This window comes from Erinaceus europaeus, chromosome 6, assembly GCF_950295315.1.
Source record: "Erinaceus europaeus chromosome 6, mEriEur2.1, whole genome shotgun sequence".
Taxonomy (NCBI): domain Eukaryota; kingdom Metazoa; phylum Chordata; class Mammalia; order Eulipotyphla; family Erinaceidae; genus Erinaceus; species Erinaceus europaeus.
The window spans coordinates 37,069,509-37,090,004 of NC_080167.1; the positions used below are offsets into that span (position 1 = coordinate 37,069,509).

At 38.0% G+C, this 20,496-nt stretch overlaps 1 protein-coding gene and 1 pseudogene across 1 annotated transcript in view; both read left to right on the forward strand.

The window, feature by feature from the left end:
- FMN2 (formin 2) overlaps positions 1 to 20,496 on the forward strand; it is a 357,233-nt gene that overhangs the window by 102,124 nt on the left and 234,613 nt on the right. Inside the window, exons 5-6 of the mRNA XM_060192033.1 lie at positions 14,626 to 16,136; positions 17,793 to 17,937. Of these exons, the coding sequence (XP_060048016.1) occupies positions 14,626 to 16,136; positions 17,793 to 17,937 (1,656 nt within the window). The remainder of the gene's footprint in view (positions 1 to 14,625; positions 16,137 to 17,792; positions 17,938 to 20,496) is intronic.
- LOC132539219 (U2 spliceosomal RNA) lies at positions 2,555 to 2,771 on the forward strand (annotated as a pseudogene).

Here is a 20,496-nt window from a genome sequence, read left to right on the forward strand (position 1 = left end):
AGTCTGGTGGTGGAAAGATGAGTATTTTACATTGTAAAAGCATAAAGGTACAGGAATAAATGTGAATATAGCAGTTGGGTGGATGTGTAGATGAGGGAGGTCATGACATACATGCAGTGACTGCATAAATGAAAGTAGACAAGCTTCAGTTTCTACCTCCTGGCTCTTTTTCTGCTATAAATCCCAGGGTCTAGTCTTATCTGGATTACTGCAGTAGTCATGTAACATATCTCTTTACTTCTAGTCTTAATCCTGTCTAATCTTCCTTCCTCAATGCTTCCAGAGCTAACTTTCTAAAATATAAACATAAATGAATTAGATATCTGCTTAGAGACACTCAGTGGGATAAAAAAATTAAAATTTTGAGATTGATATAATAGATTTTCCTTGCCATTCACTATCCTTAACTTATTTCTTTTGTGTTTGGTTTATACCAACCTTATAAAAAGTGTCACAAATTTCTGGAAATACCCCAACTTTTAGAAATTTTTATCATTTTGTGTGATCTTTTCACTATCTTCTTTTAAATTATTTTAAACAATCTAGATTCATGATAAAGCTTTCTTTCTAAAAGATGTCTCACTATAAAGACCTGTTTAGAAGTCCCTCATACTTAGTAATTTTTGAGTTTCTCATAATTATGTTGGTGTGTATATATTTGCGTGTGTTCTTCTAGGGTCCAACACAGTGCTTGGAATGTTATTTATTTTTGTAGTGACTTAATAATAGCTTACACACTTACAGTCTCTTAGGTTTAGAGATTCACACTATACATACCAAGAAAATTTTGTGACACCACCCTGATAACATAAAAATCTCACAAAATCTGAGAGATAGTTTGATTACTTTTTTGTTTGAAAGTTCACATTGCTTTAGTTATTTTATTCCATGTATGAATAAAATCATCTAGTAGTTGTTTTTCACCTCTTTCTTAAACAAAGTCAACTCTAGTTCCACCTATTTTTTTTCCAGAGGAACATAATATAATCTTTTAAAATTACAGAGTAATATTCCATTGAGTATATATCACATAACTTCTTTATTTAGCTCATTTGGGTATTACACTGCTTATCATGTACATGACCCATGCTCCTTACTTCACTGAAGGATGATTTGGTACTGTGGTTTCTTTTCTCTGTCTCTGTCTAAAAACAGCAGCAAAGTTTTCTTTATCTGCTAGGTTGTCAGAAAAGTCATGAAATATTTTCATAGAAAAAAACATGCAGTCTGGGTGGTGATGCATATGTTACAATACAAAAGGACTCAGGTTCAAGCCCCCAAGTACCCACCTGCATGGGGAAAGCTTCACAAATGGTGAAGCAGTGCTGCAGGCGTCTCTCTCTCTCCTTCTCTCCCCACTTCATCTTAGTTTCTGTCTCTATTCAATAAATATAGATAATAAAAATTAAAAAGAAAAAGAAAAATACATGATGACTTTTTTGACTACTCAGTAATCATTGAAAAGGTTGCTTGCCTTTTGTGAATAATGTATCTGAATATAAGGGCTCATATACTCACTGGAATTTTTATTTTCATGTCCTTTGAATATATGCCCAGAAGTGGTATTGCTAAATGAAAGGTATTTCCATTTTCACTAGTTTAAAGATCTCCCATATTGTTTTCTGTAAGAGGTACACCAATTTACATCTCCACAATAGTATCATAGATTTCCTTTTGCTTCACTTCCTCACTGACGCTCATCATTTCCTGTTGTTGTTGATGCAGACTATTTCACGGGTGTGAGATAGAATCTCAATGTGTTAATTTCTTGTTCTGGGTGACTACATATTGGTGCTACACAGACCCTCATGCATGCTTGATTCCATTGCTCCTGGAATACTTTTTCCTTTTTTTTTTTTTTAATTTTAGATAGTGAAGATGTATATCACACATAGAGAAGGGGAGTGTTATCACTGTGTCACTCAATCATCTGTGAAGTCTCTTTCAATGCTATGCTACTCCCATGTGATGTTGTGGTTCAAAGCAGGGCCTTGTGCAGAGGGTAGGATGACATCTGTTACACTAAGTGAGCTTTCTCTCAGCCTGTGGGAGAAACAACTGTGAACAATGAGAATTGGCATATCTTATGTAATACATCATCCTTTAGCAGTAGACAAGAAGGGCAATATGTTATACTCTTTTCTTTTTCTGGTTATTGTTTGGGCTTGGCGCTGACACTAAGAATCCACAACTCCTGGCAGCCATTTTTTTTCTTTCTATTTTTTTATTAGATAAGACAGAAAAATTGAGAGGGGTAGGGGAAATAGGGAGAGAATAGAGTGACACCTGCAGACATGCCTCGCCACTCATGTGCCCAGCCCCTTGGTATCTATATTTTGCAGAGCAATAAAAGCCAGACAGAAAATTTAAAATGTCTTATTCTCAGCATAAGACTTATGATGAGATAGTGCATAAGAGATAGTTGGCTAGCAACAGCTTTGCCAGGAAGAGGGGGAATAGTTCAGGAGGTAGGAAGCTCTCAAAAGTGTTCTCTTTGCTAGGTGGAAGGAGCATCTCAACTAAGATACAGATGTGATAAAAGAAAATATAGCCTTCTGCTTCTCAGCCTTTTGGCTAAGATCAAGTGTAGTATCTATTCTTATCAGTTTAATATAGCCCTCAACGATTTGAATTAGTGGATGGTTACATATCTAGTGCAGTAGAGCTGTCATTCTCTGGAGTAGAGGGCAAGGGCTCTGAGCTACTGCTATCATCATTATCATTTGGGAACTGATTTGATATGCATAATTTCAGATCCTGCTCTAGACAGTGTATCAGACACTTTGGAGCATGGGAATCACCTATCTGTATTTCAGCAGACCTTCTGGTTCATTCAGAGTTTAAGAACCAATGAATTAGAAATGTGTTTTAAAGATGTCTCTGTACTTAAGCTGCGAGGCAAGAGAGTGGTAATTAAATTTAAGCAAAAGATTAATCAGTTAGCAGTGAGAGCTAAGCAATGACAATATAGAAGCACTGATAAGAGAGAAAAACTTGTAAATAATTAACATGGAGAGGATAGCTTGAAGATATAAAAGCCTATGAACTCTGCTAGTGTATGATTAAGAATATGGCTCCAGGATAAAGTCATGGGAGTCTCTGGATATTTGGATCCTGTCTCCCGCAAATCTAAAAGATCAGAGGAAAAGAAACGTGGAGGAGAGAGTATACATTTAGAGAAGTCAAGTAAGGAGAGTATTTTAAGAAGGAAGATGTGATTGGCAGTCTGATTTTTTGTAAAGATCATTTATTGTTGAAGTTGTAGTACTTTGCAATGAAGAGAACATTCATGATTACTGGGGGGTTGATTCTGGTATAACAGGTCAAAAGGCAAATCCACCACTCTGGGTAGCATTACTAATTGATTCCATTTGATTTTCTGCTAGTTTTGTTCTTGATTTTTTATGATGCTAGACAATAGTTGAGTGTTACCACAGAAAGATGCTTTCAAGATGAAAAACTAACCTGCACTGTATATCCATCTATCAGTAATGAAAATGAAAATATAATAAAATAGAACTTTTTTTTCTTTATTGCCACCAAGGTAAGGTTATCATTGGGAGTTGATGATACTCCTGGTTCCTTTTTTTTTTTTTTTCCCTTTTTTCTTTTGTTTCTTTTGCTTGGTAAGACAAATTGAGAGGGGAGAGATATATACAAATATAAATAGGTAGATGATAGATTAGATAGATACATGCAGCACTGCTTCATCACTCAGGAGGCTTCTCCTCTTGTAGGACTGGGGAATTGAACCCCTGGGGATTTGCACAACTTTCTTGCCATTTATCTGTAGTTGGACACCTAGATTGCTTCTAAGTTTGTGCTATTACAAATTGTGCTATGAATATAGGTATACACAGATCTCTTTGGATGGATTTGTTTGCTTCCTTATATCCAGAAGGGGAATTACTGGGTCATATGGGGAGGGGGATTTCTTTCCTTCTGAGAGTTCTCCAGACTGTGCACCACAGAGTTTGGTCCATACATTCCTACCAGAAGTGTTCAAGGGTTTCTTTACCCACTGCAAGCTCTATAACATTTGTTGTTACTGTCCTATCTGACCTATGAAACACTCATAGGAATGAAATGACAATTTCATTGTTGTCTTTATTTTACATTTCTACGATAAATCATGTTTATTGGCCTTTTGGATCTATCCTTTCCATATTCTCTCCCCATTTCTTGGTGGGGTTGTTTGTTTTGTTGTTATTGTTGCTGATTTTGGTGAGCTCCTTATATGTTTTGGTTATTAACTTTTTATCTGATATATAGCATCAAAAGATATTCTTCCATTATGTAAAGAGTGATGGTTCCTTCTCCTATGCAGAAGCTTTTCAATTTGATCTAGTCCCATTGGTTTATTTTTGTTTTCCCTGCAAATGGATTTCAGTCACTGAAGACATCTTTAAAACTCAGATTGAAAAGAGTTCTGCTAGTGTTTTCCTTTAAACATTTGATGGTTTCTGTTTTAGTATTCAAACCATTAATCCATTTGGTGTTTACTTTTGTCAGTGGTGGGATGAAGTGGGTCAGCTTCATTCTTCTGCATGTTTGAGAATTTTTCCAGCACCATTTGTTGAAGACACTCTCTTTTCTCCATTTAATATTTTGATCCCTCCTTATCAAAAATTAGATATCCATAAATGTGGGGGCTTATTTCTTAGCTTTCAATTCTATTCCATTTGTTACTGTGTCTATTTTTGTTCCACTACCAAGAAGTTTTCATTGCAATGACATTATATTATTTGAGATTCATGACAATGAGGCCTCCAGTCTTGTTCTTTTTTCTCCAGATATTTTCTGATTCCAAGTAAATGTACTAGCTTTTTTAAATCAGTGATTTAATAATGATAAACACTGTGGGATCATTTCCATGTGGGTAAATTTCCATACAGTTCTGTATCCCATCCCCTCAGTTGGAAGCTACCTTAACCTTTGTCCCTTTGGGAGTATGGTCTAAAAATCTTCATGCGGTGCAGAAGGGGGGAGGTCTGGCTTCTGTAATTGCTTCTCCGCTGGACATGGGCATAGAGGAATTGATTCATATCCACAGCCTGTTTCTATCTTTCCTTGGTGGGATAGGGCTCTGTGAGGTTATAGCAATCCTCCTGCACTGCTGGTGGGAATGTAGATTGGTCCAAATCCTGTGGAAAGCAATCTGGAGAACCCTCACAAGGCTAGAAATGGACCTTTCTTATCACTTAGTAATTCTTTTCCTAGCAATATATCCTAAGCACATCCATCCAAAAAAAAATATGTGTACACCTGTGTTCATAAAAGCTGTATTCATAATAGCCAAAACCTGGAAGCAACCCAGGTGTTCAAATGAGTGGCTGAGAAAGTTGTGATATATACACAATGGAATACTACTCAGCTATTAAGAATAATGAATCCATCTTCTTCCACTCATCTTGGATAGAGCTGGAAGAAATTATGCTAAGTGAGTTAAGCCAAAAGGAATAAGATGAGTATGGGATGATGCCACTCAAAAACAGAAGTTGAGATAGAAGAACAGACATGGAAACACAAACAGAATTTGACCAAGTTTGTAATACTGCACTAAAGTAAAACACTGGGGTGGAGGAAGGTAAATTTTCAGCTAAACTTATGTAGCTTCTGTTGTCTTAAAGAAATTTGGTGGGACTTTGATGGAGATTGCTTTAAATCTGCCTATGGCTCTGGGTAAAATAGTCATTTTGATTATGTTAATTCTTAAAATGAATGGGATATCTTTACATTTCTCTGTATCTTCTACTTTCTAGAGTAGTGACTGAAAAGAACATTTAAAAAATATTTATTTATTTTCCCTTTTGTTGTCCTTGTTGTTTTTTACTATTGTTGTGGTTATTTTTATTGTTGGTATTGATTTCCTCTTCGTTGGATAGGACAGAGAGAAATGGAGAGAGGAGGGGAAGACAGAGGGAGAGAGAAAGAGAGACACCTGCAGATGGGGAGGTGGGGACTCCAGCCAGGATCCTTATGCAGGTCCTTGCACTTCGAACCATATGCTCTTTACCCACTGCACTACCGTCCTACCCCCTGAGCAGAACTTTTTATAGTGTACATCTATTTAAAGCTCTCTAAGAAATCAACAACAATAAAAATGACAGAAAAAAATATTTCCTTTTTCTTTAGAGAAATATTTCAGCTAATTGATTTGGTACTCTCTGAGAGCCACTAAACTCTGATTGATAACACTCGTTACGGAAGGCCAGATAAGAAGATTCTTTGAAGATGTTTAGCTTTATTTAGAATGCCAAATCCTGTAGGCATTTGACTATTCCATAAGAACAGATAGCTGACTTTATTTATTTATTTATTTATTTATTTATTTTCATGCAACTGAGTTTGAGATGGATTTAATTTCTTTCCCAGCAGTAGGAAAACCCTACTTTTGTGGGAAAGGACTTTATAGGTAATGATAAAAATAATGTAAGAAGCAAATAGTTCCCTTCACCTTTTCTAACATGTTCTGTATAATAGCTTTATAAAAATTTAAATGTGTTGATCTATCTTAAATTCTTTGATGTTAACACCTTGGCTCCAAAGGGGCACTATTTATTGTATTCAGTTTTGGACATTTGCCCATTTACTTGTATTTTCTCTGTTATTTTGCCTATCACTTTCTCTCTCTCTCCCTCTCCCTCTCTCTCTCTCTCTTTCTCTCTCTCTCTCTCTGTTTTTCTTTTTGCCTATTTCTACTGCATCTTTTGTTTAAAACCTTTGCAGATTATGGGCTAGAATAATTTCTTATGGTCTTAATTTCTGTTACCTAAGTGCCTTCAATTTCATTTTGTTTAAAATATACATAATTCCCATAAACGTAATAGTATACTCTAGTTAATCATAAAATTCAATTCAACTCCAAGTCGCTCCCTATTTGACATGAACCACTTGATGGGCTGGGAGGGTACTCACATGCTCTGGCTATTTTTGATGTGCACTCTCTGTCATTATGAAATAAATAATTAAAAATAAACAGATGTCAGCCATCATGTTATCAACAATAGTTTTTTGCAGTCAATTTATAAGTGACTCTTTTTATTTATTTATTTATTCCCTTTTGTTACCCTTGTCCTTTTATTGTTGTGGTTATTGTTGTTGTCTTTGTTGAGTAGGACAGAGAAATGGAGACAGGAGGGAAAGACAGAGAGGGGAAAAGAAAGATAGACACCTTCAGAACTGCTTTACCACTTGTGACTCCCCTGCAGGTGGGGAACCGGGGGCTTGAACTAGGATCCTTATACCGGTCCTTGCATTTTGCACCACCTGCACTTAACCCACTGTGCTACAGCCCAACTCTCAATACGTGACTCTTTTAATTGGGTACTTGAGAAGTCATGACATTTTTTTTTTATGCAAAAAGTGTGTCATGTCTTTTCTGACAACCCAGTATACCTAATCCATGGTAGAAATGCATTGTAAAGTGAAATTGTGATTTTTTTTAAAAAAATATTTATAAAATGGAAATATTGACAAGGCTATAGGATAAGAGGGGTACATTTCCACACAATGCCCACCCAGCTCCATATCCAATTCCTTCTCTTGATAGCTTCCCTATTTATCCCTCTGGGAGTATGGACCCGCATCATTATGGGGTGCAGAAGGTGGGAGGTCTGGCTTCTGTAATTGCTTCTCTGCTAAACATAGGCATTGGCAAGTTGATCCATACTCCCAACCTGTCTCTATCTTTCCCTAGTGGGACAGGAATCTGGGGGGCGGTGGCGGTCCAAAACTCATTGATGGGGTTGTCTGCCCAGGGAAGTCAGGTTGACCACCTAGTAGCATCTGGAACCTGTTGACTGAAAAGGGTTAAGATATAAAGCAGAACAAGCTGTTGACTAATCATGAACCTAAAGGCAAGGGGTGAAGATTAGGGGTCTCCGTTTGGGAAAAAGCTAGTTGGTCTATTTTAGGTATTCTTACTAGTTTTTTGCCTGAGCCTGACATCTAATATGCAGGTGGACCCAAGTTAATGTCTGGGGAAATTGTGATTCTTGCAGAAGTTGTAGATCTTACTCAAGTCAGGAATGGTGATAATGAGAAATCTGAACTACATGACAATACTTTATCTAATGAGTACCTGGTTAGTTTGGTAAGGATGATGATTAGTCAAATATGTTTTTTAAAACAAGTTTGCATAACAAACAACTAACAGACCAGTATGAGTTCTAGAAAAGACAGCTATTTTTTAAATATAGTAGATGATGTATTATAATACTATGCATTATCAGAACATTCATACTCAAGAAAACACCTAAGTCATTTTAACCTTTATTTTGTTCATGCTTATTGTTAAAAAGTTTAAGAAATAAGGTTATGTAGTTGCTTACTTTTGAATTTATCTATTTGGGGGAAAATAGTATATTTACATTTTTCTAAATTAAAATTTTAAAAGTGATGTTGTTGTTGTGGTCAGGTGTTGGGCTGCACCACAGAGAAGAGAGAGGAAGTCCAGAGCAAGTGGGGTACACAAATCTTTATTATAGGATGGGGGGGGGTGACTCAGGCCACGTGGAGTCAGCTGACAATGGCCGTCCCCACTACCTGACCAGGGGGCAAGAGAAGGGAGAGAGATCTGAGAGAGAGCCGAAGGAGCCGAGGTGGGGGGGAGCCGAGAGCCCAGAGAGAACAAGGAGGGGGGGTGAGGGGACTTTTATTGGGCAACAACCAGGGGTGACGTGTGGAGCCAGGATTGGTTGAAGGGGGCACTGCTAGGATTTCGTGGGGCGTGGTAAAACCTGGGGGCGGAGACTGCATCAGAATAATTCCTCAGTGTCAAAGTGATTTGCACTTCACAGAAGTAATGCCTGCTATTCCTTTTTTGCAAGGACAGTGTTGGTAGGTGTGTGTATGCTAACAGTGACCCACAGTTAGAGACCCATAAAGTGTGCTTAATCATCACTAAATATACTTTAAAATGAAGAGAGTAATGCTGAGTTTAAAGGTTTAGTTGTAGACTCTTTGGCTACTGAGTAGATATACTAACATCATAATTAAGAAGTAGAATTATACATTGTGACACTTGTCTTTCATGTAGATTTTAATGAAAAAAATAAGTGACCGTAAGTCTTTACATAGACATTTAATATAAAAATTATTTGTTATATATATATATATATATATATATATATGAATACATACTAATTATATCTTAAAATAAAGTACCTCTCAAAAATAGACTCAACTATTTTCTTTCTAAAACCAAATCATAGTGCACTACAAAATTCTAACTCCTGGTGGACCCAGGAATTGAATCTGGGATGTGGAAGTCTCAAAAATCAAAGTATTTTCTATTACTGCTATGCTTTTCTCCCATATGTTCAGCTATTTCAAGTGTGCTACATTCCTCAATTAGTTAAAAAAGTGAATTTCCTTTAGTAGTATGACTTATTCAGTATGCTTGATAAGGAAGTGTAAAAAACTACCTAGTAAGGTGCCATATCTTTGAAGATACAAAAGTTCTTCTACTTTCAGAAGATATAACCTTGACCTTTATAACAGGCTGAATGTTGTAAAAAAACATGTAGTTTCCAGAAAAGAAGCAATAGTGGTTAGAATTAAGAAGATTGGGTTTATACTTTTTACATTTCCTAGAATTTCCAAAATTCTGTTCAGAAATTTCTTTGATTGTGTCTCCCAGGAGAATATCAGTCCAACTTGAGGCACATCAGTCCATTCAACCTCCATCAGCTCTATCCCTACCTCAGTTGAACTGTCAACTGGAGATGGTCTCTAAGGACTTTTTTTTAAGCAAATATAACCATAGTACAAAAAAAGCTTTATATACCTATTTTTGACATGTCATAAAACTTTTCCCACAGCAAATGAGTTGGGCATTTGTTAGGGATTTAATAAGGAGTAAAGGACGTTTTTTTTATTTTGTGAAAATTTCTTGGATACAGAGATTAGATTTAGATAAGCAGAGTAAGTTTAGTTTTGTACTTAAAATATTCACCTTCAAGGAGACCACCTGGGACCACAACAAGACAGGACTATAACTACTTTGGGAACCCACCAAATCACCAGAGTATCCAGAGACCACAACTCTGTGCAGACCTCCAGCTCTACCCAGTTGAGAAACTTCTCTGAAGAACAAGGAATATCAAAGATCACCTGAGACTGCAACAAGAAGACGAGATTGGAACTACTTTGGGAACCCACCAAGTTCTCCGGTGAGTGAAAACACCTGTAGCTCCTGGACAAAGAGGAGCCTAAAGAGAAATTCCTGGGACTAAAACCCATATCTACTCCAGAGCGGCTGATAACAGTCTAGCAGTTTGACAATTGAGGAGCCACCTCCAGTCTGTTTTACCAACAAAAAGTCTGCTGAAGGGAGGAGAGGACTTCCTAGACTCACCAGATGCAACTGTGAGTCTCCATTTACTACTGCCCTCGGAGGCTGGAGCAGCAGGGGGGAAACCCTGTGCTAACATCAGGAGGCAGGAACTCAGGAAAATATCCACACCCCAGTGGTCTAGTGGTAGGGTTGTATAGTGGGTGCCTTTCCACATTGTTCTCCTAATGAGAACATGGTGAATAATTGCCTCAGAACCTAAAGACTATAAACAGGACTTGTTTATAAAACTCACAGGGCCCAGTAGTGCTGCCTGGCTTGGCAGAGAAGCTGAATTGAGCCCAGAACTTTGGGGTGTGGGAGTCTCTTTGCATAACCACTGTGCTATCTCTTCCCTACCCTGCTTTATCTTTTGTTCAGGAGTGAGTGATTAAGTTAAAAAAACCTACCTATAGGTAAAAATCCATTAGACTCCATAGCCTACAGGGGAGAAAAAGAACAAAAGAGGCTTTAACAGCCACTGTGCTTCAACTCAAGGATTGAGTTAACATTGAAACAACTGTAAATTTCCACAACTGTGAACTATTTAAGTACTTTATGTAGACACAGGTCAATCCAGGCAAGAGTGAGCAGTGGACTGAAAAGTAGTGAGAGAAAGACCTCATAACATACTATAATAATGGTTAAATCTAGGAGAAACATTGGAGAAATGAACCAGGACACAAGTCCAGCTAAAACCCCGAAAGGTAGAAACACAGAAGATTGACATCAACATTCAAACACTAGCTGAGGAATTAGTTACAGAAGTTAGGAAAGAGTTTACAAGAATTATCATCAGAAAAGCAGAAACAACAAATGAGACTCTGAAAGAAAGTACTGTCTCCAGGTAATTAGAGAGCTGAAAGCTGAAATAGCTGGGGTAAGAGCACAGGTAACTGAACAAGCTAATACAGTAGCAGAGCAGGGTAACAAAATACTTGAGCTACAGAAAAAAACAGAGGGGAGAGAGAATAGAATGAATGAGGCAGAAAACAGAATTAGCAAGATTGAGGATGAACTAGAGAAAACTAAGAAAGAAGTAAGAGATCTCAAGAAGAGATTAAGAAATACTGAAAATAACAACAGAGACATATGGGATGACATCAAAAGAAGTAATATATGCATTACAGGCCTACCAGAGGAAGAAAAGAGAGGGAGAGGAAGAAAGTATTCTATAGGACATAATAGATGAGAACTTCCCTAGTCTAGACAACATAAAAGACATAAAGGTTCAAGAAGTCCAGAGGGTCCCAAACAGAATTAACCCAAAGTTAAAGACACCAAGACACATCATATTTAGAATGGAAAGGAATAAGGATAAAGAAAGGATCCTGAAGGCTGCAAGAGAAAAAACAAAGAGTCACCTACAGAGGAAAACCCATAAAATTAGCACCAGATTTCTCCACATAAACACTACAGGCCAGAAGAGGATAGCAAGATATCTATTGAGTGTTCAATGAGAAAGGGTTTCAACCAAGACTACTGTATCCTGCTAGATTGAGATTCAGACTAGTTGGAGGCATAAAAACCTCAGACAAGCAACAGTTGAAGGACTCGGCTATCTCCAAGCCTGTCCTGAAAGAAATTCTGAAAGGTCTTCTATAAACATTCAGTCCACCATAAACATGCCATGTGTCAGAACACTCTAAAAATCTATAATAATGGTATTAAAAATCTTCAGTGTATACTATCAGTAAATGTCAGTGGTGTGAATTCACCTATTAAAAGGCACAGAGTAGAAAGATGGATCAGAAAACACAACCCAATCATATGCTGTCTGCAGGAATCCCACCTAACTCAACAAGACAAACAGAATCAATATGAAAGAATGGAAAACTACCATACAAGGCAATGGACCACAAAAAAAAAAAAAAGGCAGAAACAGCTATGCTCATATCTGACACGATAGACCTTAAAATAAATAAAATTTAAAAAGATAGGGATGGACATTATTTAGTGCTCAGATGATCAATCAATCAGGAGGTTTTAATGATTATCAATATTTATGCACCCAAGGAGTGGCCATCTAAATACATCAAACATCTAAAGAGCTACAGAAATATATTGACAGCAACAGGCAATAGTACGGGACTTAAACACCCCACTGTCTCAACTTGACAGATCATCCAGGCAGAAGATCAATAAATAAATGAGGGAGCTAAATGAAGAGATAAACTAGAACTATTGAGCATTTTCAGAGTAAAATTGGTGCTTTCACCATTTTCAGCCCATCTTGGATGGAGCTTGAAGGAATTATGTTGAGCGAAATAAGTCAGAAGGATGAATATGGGATGATCTCATTCACAGGCAGAAGTTGAAAAACAAGATCAGAGGCGAAAACACTAAGCAGAACTTGGACTGGAGTTGGTGTATTGCACCAAAATAAAAAACTCTGAGGTGGGTGGCTGGGGGAGAGTTCAGGTCCTGGAATAGGATGGCAGAGTACCCAGTGGGGGTTGTATTATTGTATGGAAAAATGAGAAATGTTATGCATGTACAAACTATTGTATTTATTGTTGACTGTAAATCATAATTCCCCAATAAAGAAATAAAATTAAAAAAAAGAAAAAAATTCACCTTACCTCTCAATTATTCTTCCATAATTTGTAAAGTAGTTCGGAAGTGTCAGCTTCTGTGGGGAGAAGATAGTAGGCATCTATGTCTGTGGATAGTAATTACTCTTCATGGTGACTCCATTTACAGTAGTTGTTGAAGTTTGGCAACATTCTAGAGAAACAATTCATAGCATGATAACTCTCTAGCTGTCTTTACCTTTCATTCCAGACTTAAATGGAAGATCCAGTTCTGTGTGGCTTATAGCACAATTAGAGTTGGTCTTCCTATCTTCTTTCTATTTATTTTTTCTCATATTTTACCCCAAGGCTTCACCCTTTGTTGTTTTTCCACCTGAAGCATACGAATTACTACTTTCTTGTTTTGGAAAAAGAGAATATTTAGCTGTGAGGGTGACCTACATATTAGCACACTTGTTATTAACTATCATTTCTTCTTCAATGACTTGGGTAAAATATCAAAATTATAATAAATATGAGACACATGCACATATGTTGTATGGACTTGCCCATGTGGCTGTTCAAATTCACATAAGGTTGTTGGAGACTGTTTTCAGTGATTACCATTACCAGACAGTGATTACATTTAAAACCTAGGATTTAAAAATCTCTTAAGAGAATGTCTTAATAGCAGCTGTTTTGAACAGGAGAGGTAAAATAAATATTTGTCATTAAATTTTCCTTCCCTATTTTTAGTGATCTACCCTTCTTCAGTGATAACATTCAAAGGTTGGAAATCAAGAGTTTAGAAATTGGTGGTAATGTGACCACTTTGAAATTCAAGGATGGAAAAGGGAAGACTTAGACAAACGCTGTTTGTGGAAGAACAATTATTTCTTCTCTTTTTTTTTGCAAAGAGCCTTTTTTCTTAATTAAAATTTTTTATTTTATTCATTTATTTATTTTCCCTTTTGTTTCCCTTGCTGTTTTTGTTGTTGTTGTAGTTATTATTGTTGTTATTGATGTTGTCGTTGTTAGATGAGACAGAGAGAAATAGAGAGAGGAGGGGAAGACAGAAGGGGGAAAGAAAACCTGCTTCACTGCTTGTGAAGCGACTTCTCTGCAGGTGGGGAGCTGGGGGCTTGAACCAGGATCCTTATGCCGGTCCTTGCACTTCATGCCTTGTGCGCTTAACACTCTGCGCTACTGCCCAACTCCTAGGAACAGTTATTTCTATGCTTACCCTCTCTATATCTTAACCTAGTAAAAGAAAAATAAAACAAACAAAAAAAACCCCTGGAGTTGGGGACATAACTCACTAGGCATGATACTTGTCTGCATGCAGCCCTTTTTCCAGTCCTAACACCACATGAGATGTGCTATGAAGTTCTGATGCTATGATACACACACTTTCCTTTCTTTCCCTTATCGCTCTCTGTCTCTGTCTCTCTCTATATATACATACACACACATATATATACACATATATGTAATCATCAGAGTTTGTCCACAGGAACACACACACACATCTGAAAGTGTCCCCAAATCATGAAATTGTTCATGTTCTGCCCTTGAATGATGAAATTGTTCATGTTCTGTCCTTATTCTACAAAAATTACATACATACAAACATAAAAAGAAATACTATTAGTACCTTCTTTGGAAGGACCTTTGAGAAATATTCTTAAATGAAAATTTGTTTACTTATATTTTTTTTTCCACTTGACAATTGAATTTTTCTTTATATATAATATTTTTTTTTCTTCTGCTTTGTAGGAAGTTTTTGACATAAAGTCTGAGGGACAAGCAACTGTAATTCAGCAGCTGGAACAGACCATTGAGGATCTTAGGACCAAAATTGCTAAACTAGAGAAGCACTACCCTGCTGTGGACCTGGAGGTAGCCAGTGGTCTTCCTGGAGTTCAGAATGGGGTAGTGCCTTCTGAGGATATCTGTCTTGAAGTTCTCAGGTTGGGACAAAAGAATGCACAGCATCAAAAGATTCTAGAGGCAAAGTCAATTCAGACATCCCCCACAGAAGATGGTGGAATGCCCATGATTCCTTCTATTAATGCAGTGCCAGAGGGTTATCCATGTCTACCTGGGACTCAAAGTACAGACTCTACTGTGTCAACCTTGCCTTCTGGATCTCAGACAAAATTCTGTTCAGAAATTTCCTTGATTGTGTCTCCCAGAAGAATATCAGTCCAACTCGAGGCACATCAATCTATTCAATCTCCATCAGCTGTATCCCTTCCTCAGTTGGACAGTCAAGGACAGGATGGGTCACAGCCTTCTCATCATACTAAACCTGAAACCAGCCATGAACACTCTGCTTCCTCTTCCATTGAGAACAGTTATAGCATCCCACCCCCACCACCTCTCCCTTGCACAGAGTCCCCCAGCTCTATGCCAACTCTGGGCATGATAATTCCCCTACCTACCCCTCTTGCTGCTATGACAGCAGTTCCTCCACCTCCACCCCTGCCTGGTACAGAAATGCTGCCACCCCCTCCCCCACCTTTGCCTTGTGAAGGAATACCTCTTACCCCACCTCTGCCAGGTGAAGGGATACCTCCTCCCCCTCCTCTTTCTGAAGTGGGAATACCTCCAACCCCTCTGTCTGGGATGGGGATACCTCCTCCTCCCCCTTTGCCTGGGGTGGAGATACCTCCCCTTCCCCCTCTGCCTGGCATGGGGATACCTCCCCCTCCCCCTCTTCCTGGGATGGGGATACCTCCTGCCCCTCCTCTACCCGGGTTGGGGGTACCTCTTCCTCCCCCTCTGCCTGGCATGGGGGTACCTCCCCCTCCCCCTTTTCCTGGGTTGGGGGTACCTCCTCCCCCTCCCCCTCTTCCTGGGGCAGGGGTACCTCCTCCTCCTCCCCCTCTTCCTGGAATGGGGGTACCTCCTCCTCCACCTCTTCCTGGAATGGGGGTACCTCCCCCCCCCTCTCTTCCTGGGATGGGGATACCTCCTCCTCCACCTCTTCCTGGAGTTGGAATTCCTCCACCTCCTCCTTTGCCAGGTATGGGGGTTCTACCTGCTCCTGGAACAAGTATCCCGCCACCCCCTCTGCTTCCTGGATCAGGACTTTCACACTTCCTGTCTGTTGGGAGCAGCACTTTACCTACACCACAGGCGTGTGGATTTCTTCCTCCTCCATTGCCAACTGGCTTGTTGGGATTGGGGATGAACCAGGACAAAGGGAGTAGGAAGCAGCCCATAGAGCCTTGTCGGCCAATGAAGCCTCTGTATTGGACAAGAATTCAACTCCATAGCAAAAGGTAAAGCAGATGACAGCTCATCTTCACACAGTGTGTTGATATAAAGATAACATTTTCTTAAAAACTCTTGAGAAGAATCATAGTTTAATATTTTAAATACTTTTCTAAAGCCTATCTATAGACTTTTGCATCTGTGTTTAGTGAAATAATCGTTGTTTAAAAATTTAGGCTTTTGGGGCCGGGTGGTGGTGGCGCACCTGGTTGAGTGCACATGTTACATTGCACAGGAACCCAGGTTCGAGTCCTAGGTCCCCACCTGCAGGGGGAAAGCTTCATGAGTGGTGAAGCAGTGCTGCAGGTGTCTCTCTTCCTCTCTATCCCACCCTTCCCTCTCGATTTCTGAATGTCTTTATTTAGGCTTTTCTCCAGAGAGCACAAAGAAGTAGCATATATGTACAAATATGTAAAGAATTTATGTAGTTATTGGCTGATGCTTCTTTCTAAAATGTTTCTTTTCGCCCCAGTGTTTTTGCTGGGTTCAGTGCCTACAATACTCCGCTGTTCCCAATGGTCACTATTTTCCCTTTCTTCTAGTTAGAATATGAGAGAAAGAGTTTTAGAGGTAGAGAGAGAGGGAGAGAGAGAAAGATAGAGGGGGGGGAAGAGAGAGAGAGAGAGAAGGAGAGATGTTGCAGCACTGCTCCACTGATCATGAAGCATCCCCTTTGCAGGCATTCCCAAGTGGTGGCTAAGGGTTTGAACCAAGATCATTGTGTGAGGTAAGATGTACTCTACCAGGTGAGCCACCTGCTGGCCCCCCAAAATGCTTATTTTCAGTGAATAAATATTAAATATTCTACAAAACTGTTGTTGTCACACGGGTTTCACATTTCCCCAGATAGGTGTCAACATACCACACCTGCCACCAAGTTGACCATCTCCTTTCACTTTTGTTGGTCTTTTGAAGACTGCTGTATATTGTTCTTAGCATACATGTTCTGTTGTCTCTTTGCATAAATGCAATGCTACTCATGCCTGAATAAAATAAAGTCACATTTAACATGCATTCAAGAACATGAGTAAAGACAGATAAGCAGAGACATCTGTAGCCAAATTACTTTTCATATGAAAATCTACTCTTTGAGCTCACCATTTCAATTTCATTTCTGATATATGACTTATATAAATCAAATTCTTAGACTAACTTGAGGATTATTTGTAATCTTTTAGAGGCATGATTGTTGTTATAACCCATTTTGTTTATAATAATCTTTTTTAAAGAAATGTATATACATATAAATCCCACACACGAAATGTGTTTCAGAATTTATTCGCACTCTGTGGATGATTAAGATGCTTTGAAATCATAAAATAAGTGTTGGGAATGTTACTTATAAAGGAATACTTCGTTGGCCAGATGATGGTGCACCTGGTTGAGTGCATATACAAGGGTTCAAGCCCCTGGTTCCACCTGCAGGGGTAAACTTCATGAGTGGTGAAACAGAGCTGCAGGCTTCTCTTTCCTTCTCTTCCTCTCTATCTTGCCCTCCCCCATAATCTCTGTTTCTAATAATATATAAATAAAATGTTAAAGTTTATGAAAGAAGAAGTCTTTTTATTTTATGGTATTTATTATATTTTACATATAAAATACCTCATATGATATTTTATAGTTCAGTTTGATGGTTCTTTCATTGGTCTTTCACTTTACTTTAGAGACACCAGTGCTTCACTTATTTGGGAAAAAATTGAAGAGCCATCTATAAATTGCCATGAATTTGAAGAATTATTTTCTAAAACTGCTATAAAGGAGAGGAAGAAACCTATTTCTGACACCATTACAAAGACCAAGGCTAAACAAGTAAGTAGTTACTTGTTTTCTGAAATTAGATCATGTTTTGGTTTTAAATATACACATTCATTAGGTAAACAACTTTAAAAGTTTGTTAGAGGGGGCCAGGTGTTTGCACAGCAGGTTAAGCCTCATGGCAGAAAGTGCAAAGAACAACACAAGGATCCTGGTTCGGGCTGCTTGCTCCCCACTTGAAGCGGGTCACTTCATAAGCGGTGAAGCAGGTCTGCAGGTGTCTATCCTTCTCTTCCCCTCCTCTCTTGACTTCTCTTTTTCCTATCTTACACAAGAACAATGGCAACAATTGTGGGAAGTGGGCCGCTTCATCGTCCATCCCCAGTGGCCAGGGAGGCAGGGGATCCAGAGTGACCCACAAACAATAACAACAATAATAGCCTCCAGCAGCAGTGGATCCATAGTACAGGCACCAAGCCCCAGTGATAACTCTGAAGGCAAAGAAAAAAAGGGAAATAGAAGAAAAAAAATAAAAAGTTTGCTAGGCTGTGTAAGCTGCATAATCTTTATTATTCATATTTTATTATTTCTGAATGAGAGAGAGACACTAGAGCACTGCTCATCTCTGACTTGTGGTACCAGGGATTGAACCTGAGACATTGGAGCATGAAAGACTTTTGCATAATAACCATTATGTTATCTCCTCAGCCCTCTATATAATCTTTAATATAATATGAAAGATTACAATTTTAGAACATGCCAATAAGTAAGATTATCCCAAATAGAATAAATGACTATCTCTAACAATAGTAGTGCTCCTCCTCCTTTTTTTTTTCTTTGTAGCCTTGTGGTACATATTTCCAAAAATTTTACAGTTGTTTCCAGAATTAGTTGTCTAGATACAAATTGTCACTTGACTGATATCTGTCTGAAATTTACTAATAAGAAAAGAAACAGAGGTTAAGAGTAGACTAAGAGAAACAAGTAAATAATTCTAGTATACAGTAATTGACAATGTGTTTTGTATTTAATTGATTTGTAACTGTATTGGATACCCTTTAGAACCTAGTTAGACAATATCATTGTTTTTGACATATGGTTTTTGACATATTATAATCATTTTTGACATATGGTTTTTGACATAATCATTTTTTGTGATTCTTTCATCTATCATGTAATATCTAAGTCATAAAGAAAGAATAGTACCTTTGGAGAAAAACATTTCTAATTAATATTCTTCAACTTATTTATCCTATAGACTTGAAAATGTAATGATACTGTAAATGTCTTAAAGCTGCTATTCACTGAAATATAGTAAAGCACCATAATAGTAATTCCAGCGTAGTAGTTATTACTTATTGGTGTCTAATCTTCACCTTTCAGGGAAGTAAATTAAGATAAGGGGATGGTGAGCAGCTAGGTTTGGGTTGGCAGCAGCAAGGAAAAGAATGCAAACTAGAATCCCAGGTTCTAGTTTGACCAGGTTGTGATAGCTAATAGGATGATTTTTTTACATGGAAGTTGTAACCGGATGTATGATCTAGTGTTGGTCCATTGGTACTTATTTTAGAGTGGAAGTTCCTGCCAAACAGATGCTGCTGAGTTTATCCAGTAAGGGATGTATTTGAATATGACAGACCCCACGTATCTCTTCCTGAATGAGTTGACAGGCATTTCTGTTAATATGGTAATTATGTAAAGTCAGACATGCAGTTGTACTTTCAGAGATATGTTATTTACTATGTTACACCTAGTTGATGGTGATCTCAGGTCACTGCTTATGGTAAATTGTACAGTTTTCCTGGTCATTGTAGGTAGTGGATATGTTTGTAATAATCTGCTAGATGAAGGATAATTTAATAAGGATAATTTAATAAATACTAATTATTACACACAGTAATGTTTAAAAGCCAGAAAATTTACTATTCCATGATAGTCAGTATGACCAAGCGGACTCCGTTAAGAGGAATAAATAGAAAACCACATTTATGCGGTGGAGTTGTATGGAATTGTATCCCTTTTATCCCACATTCTTGTTGATCATTATTAAATCACTAATTTTAAAAAAAAAGGTTGAAAGGATAATTCCCAGTGTTTGCATATAGCACACATGGACTGTATCTTCATATCTCTTGTTATGGACTATATCAAAGATGAAATATTGCTACAATGAATATGAATGGAAATTTTAGACATCAAGGAGAATAAGGAAGACATGATTGTTAATGAATAGACCTATGTAAGGCAGACTAATTTGCCTGTCAACCAGATACTCAGCAAGCCCATGTTTTCCCTGTCTTCCATCATCACTTTTTTAAAAAAAATTTTATTTAAAAAGGAGACATTGATAAAACCATAGGATAAGAGGGGTACAGCTTCGCAGAACTCCCACCCTATCCCCTCTATCATCACTTTTCTTTGTTGTTTGAACACAGATAAGGAAGATACTTCAGGACTTGTAGTTGACTGAAATGTGACTTAAGTCTAAATCAGCAAAACATCAAATTGAGCTAGTCTTATATGTGATAGCATCTTTGCATATGGATAGTACATCTGTATTGAATGTTATGTCAACATGCTTGCTCACTCTGGACTCACTATGTCACTGATATG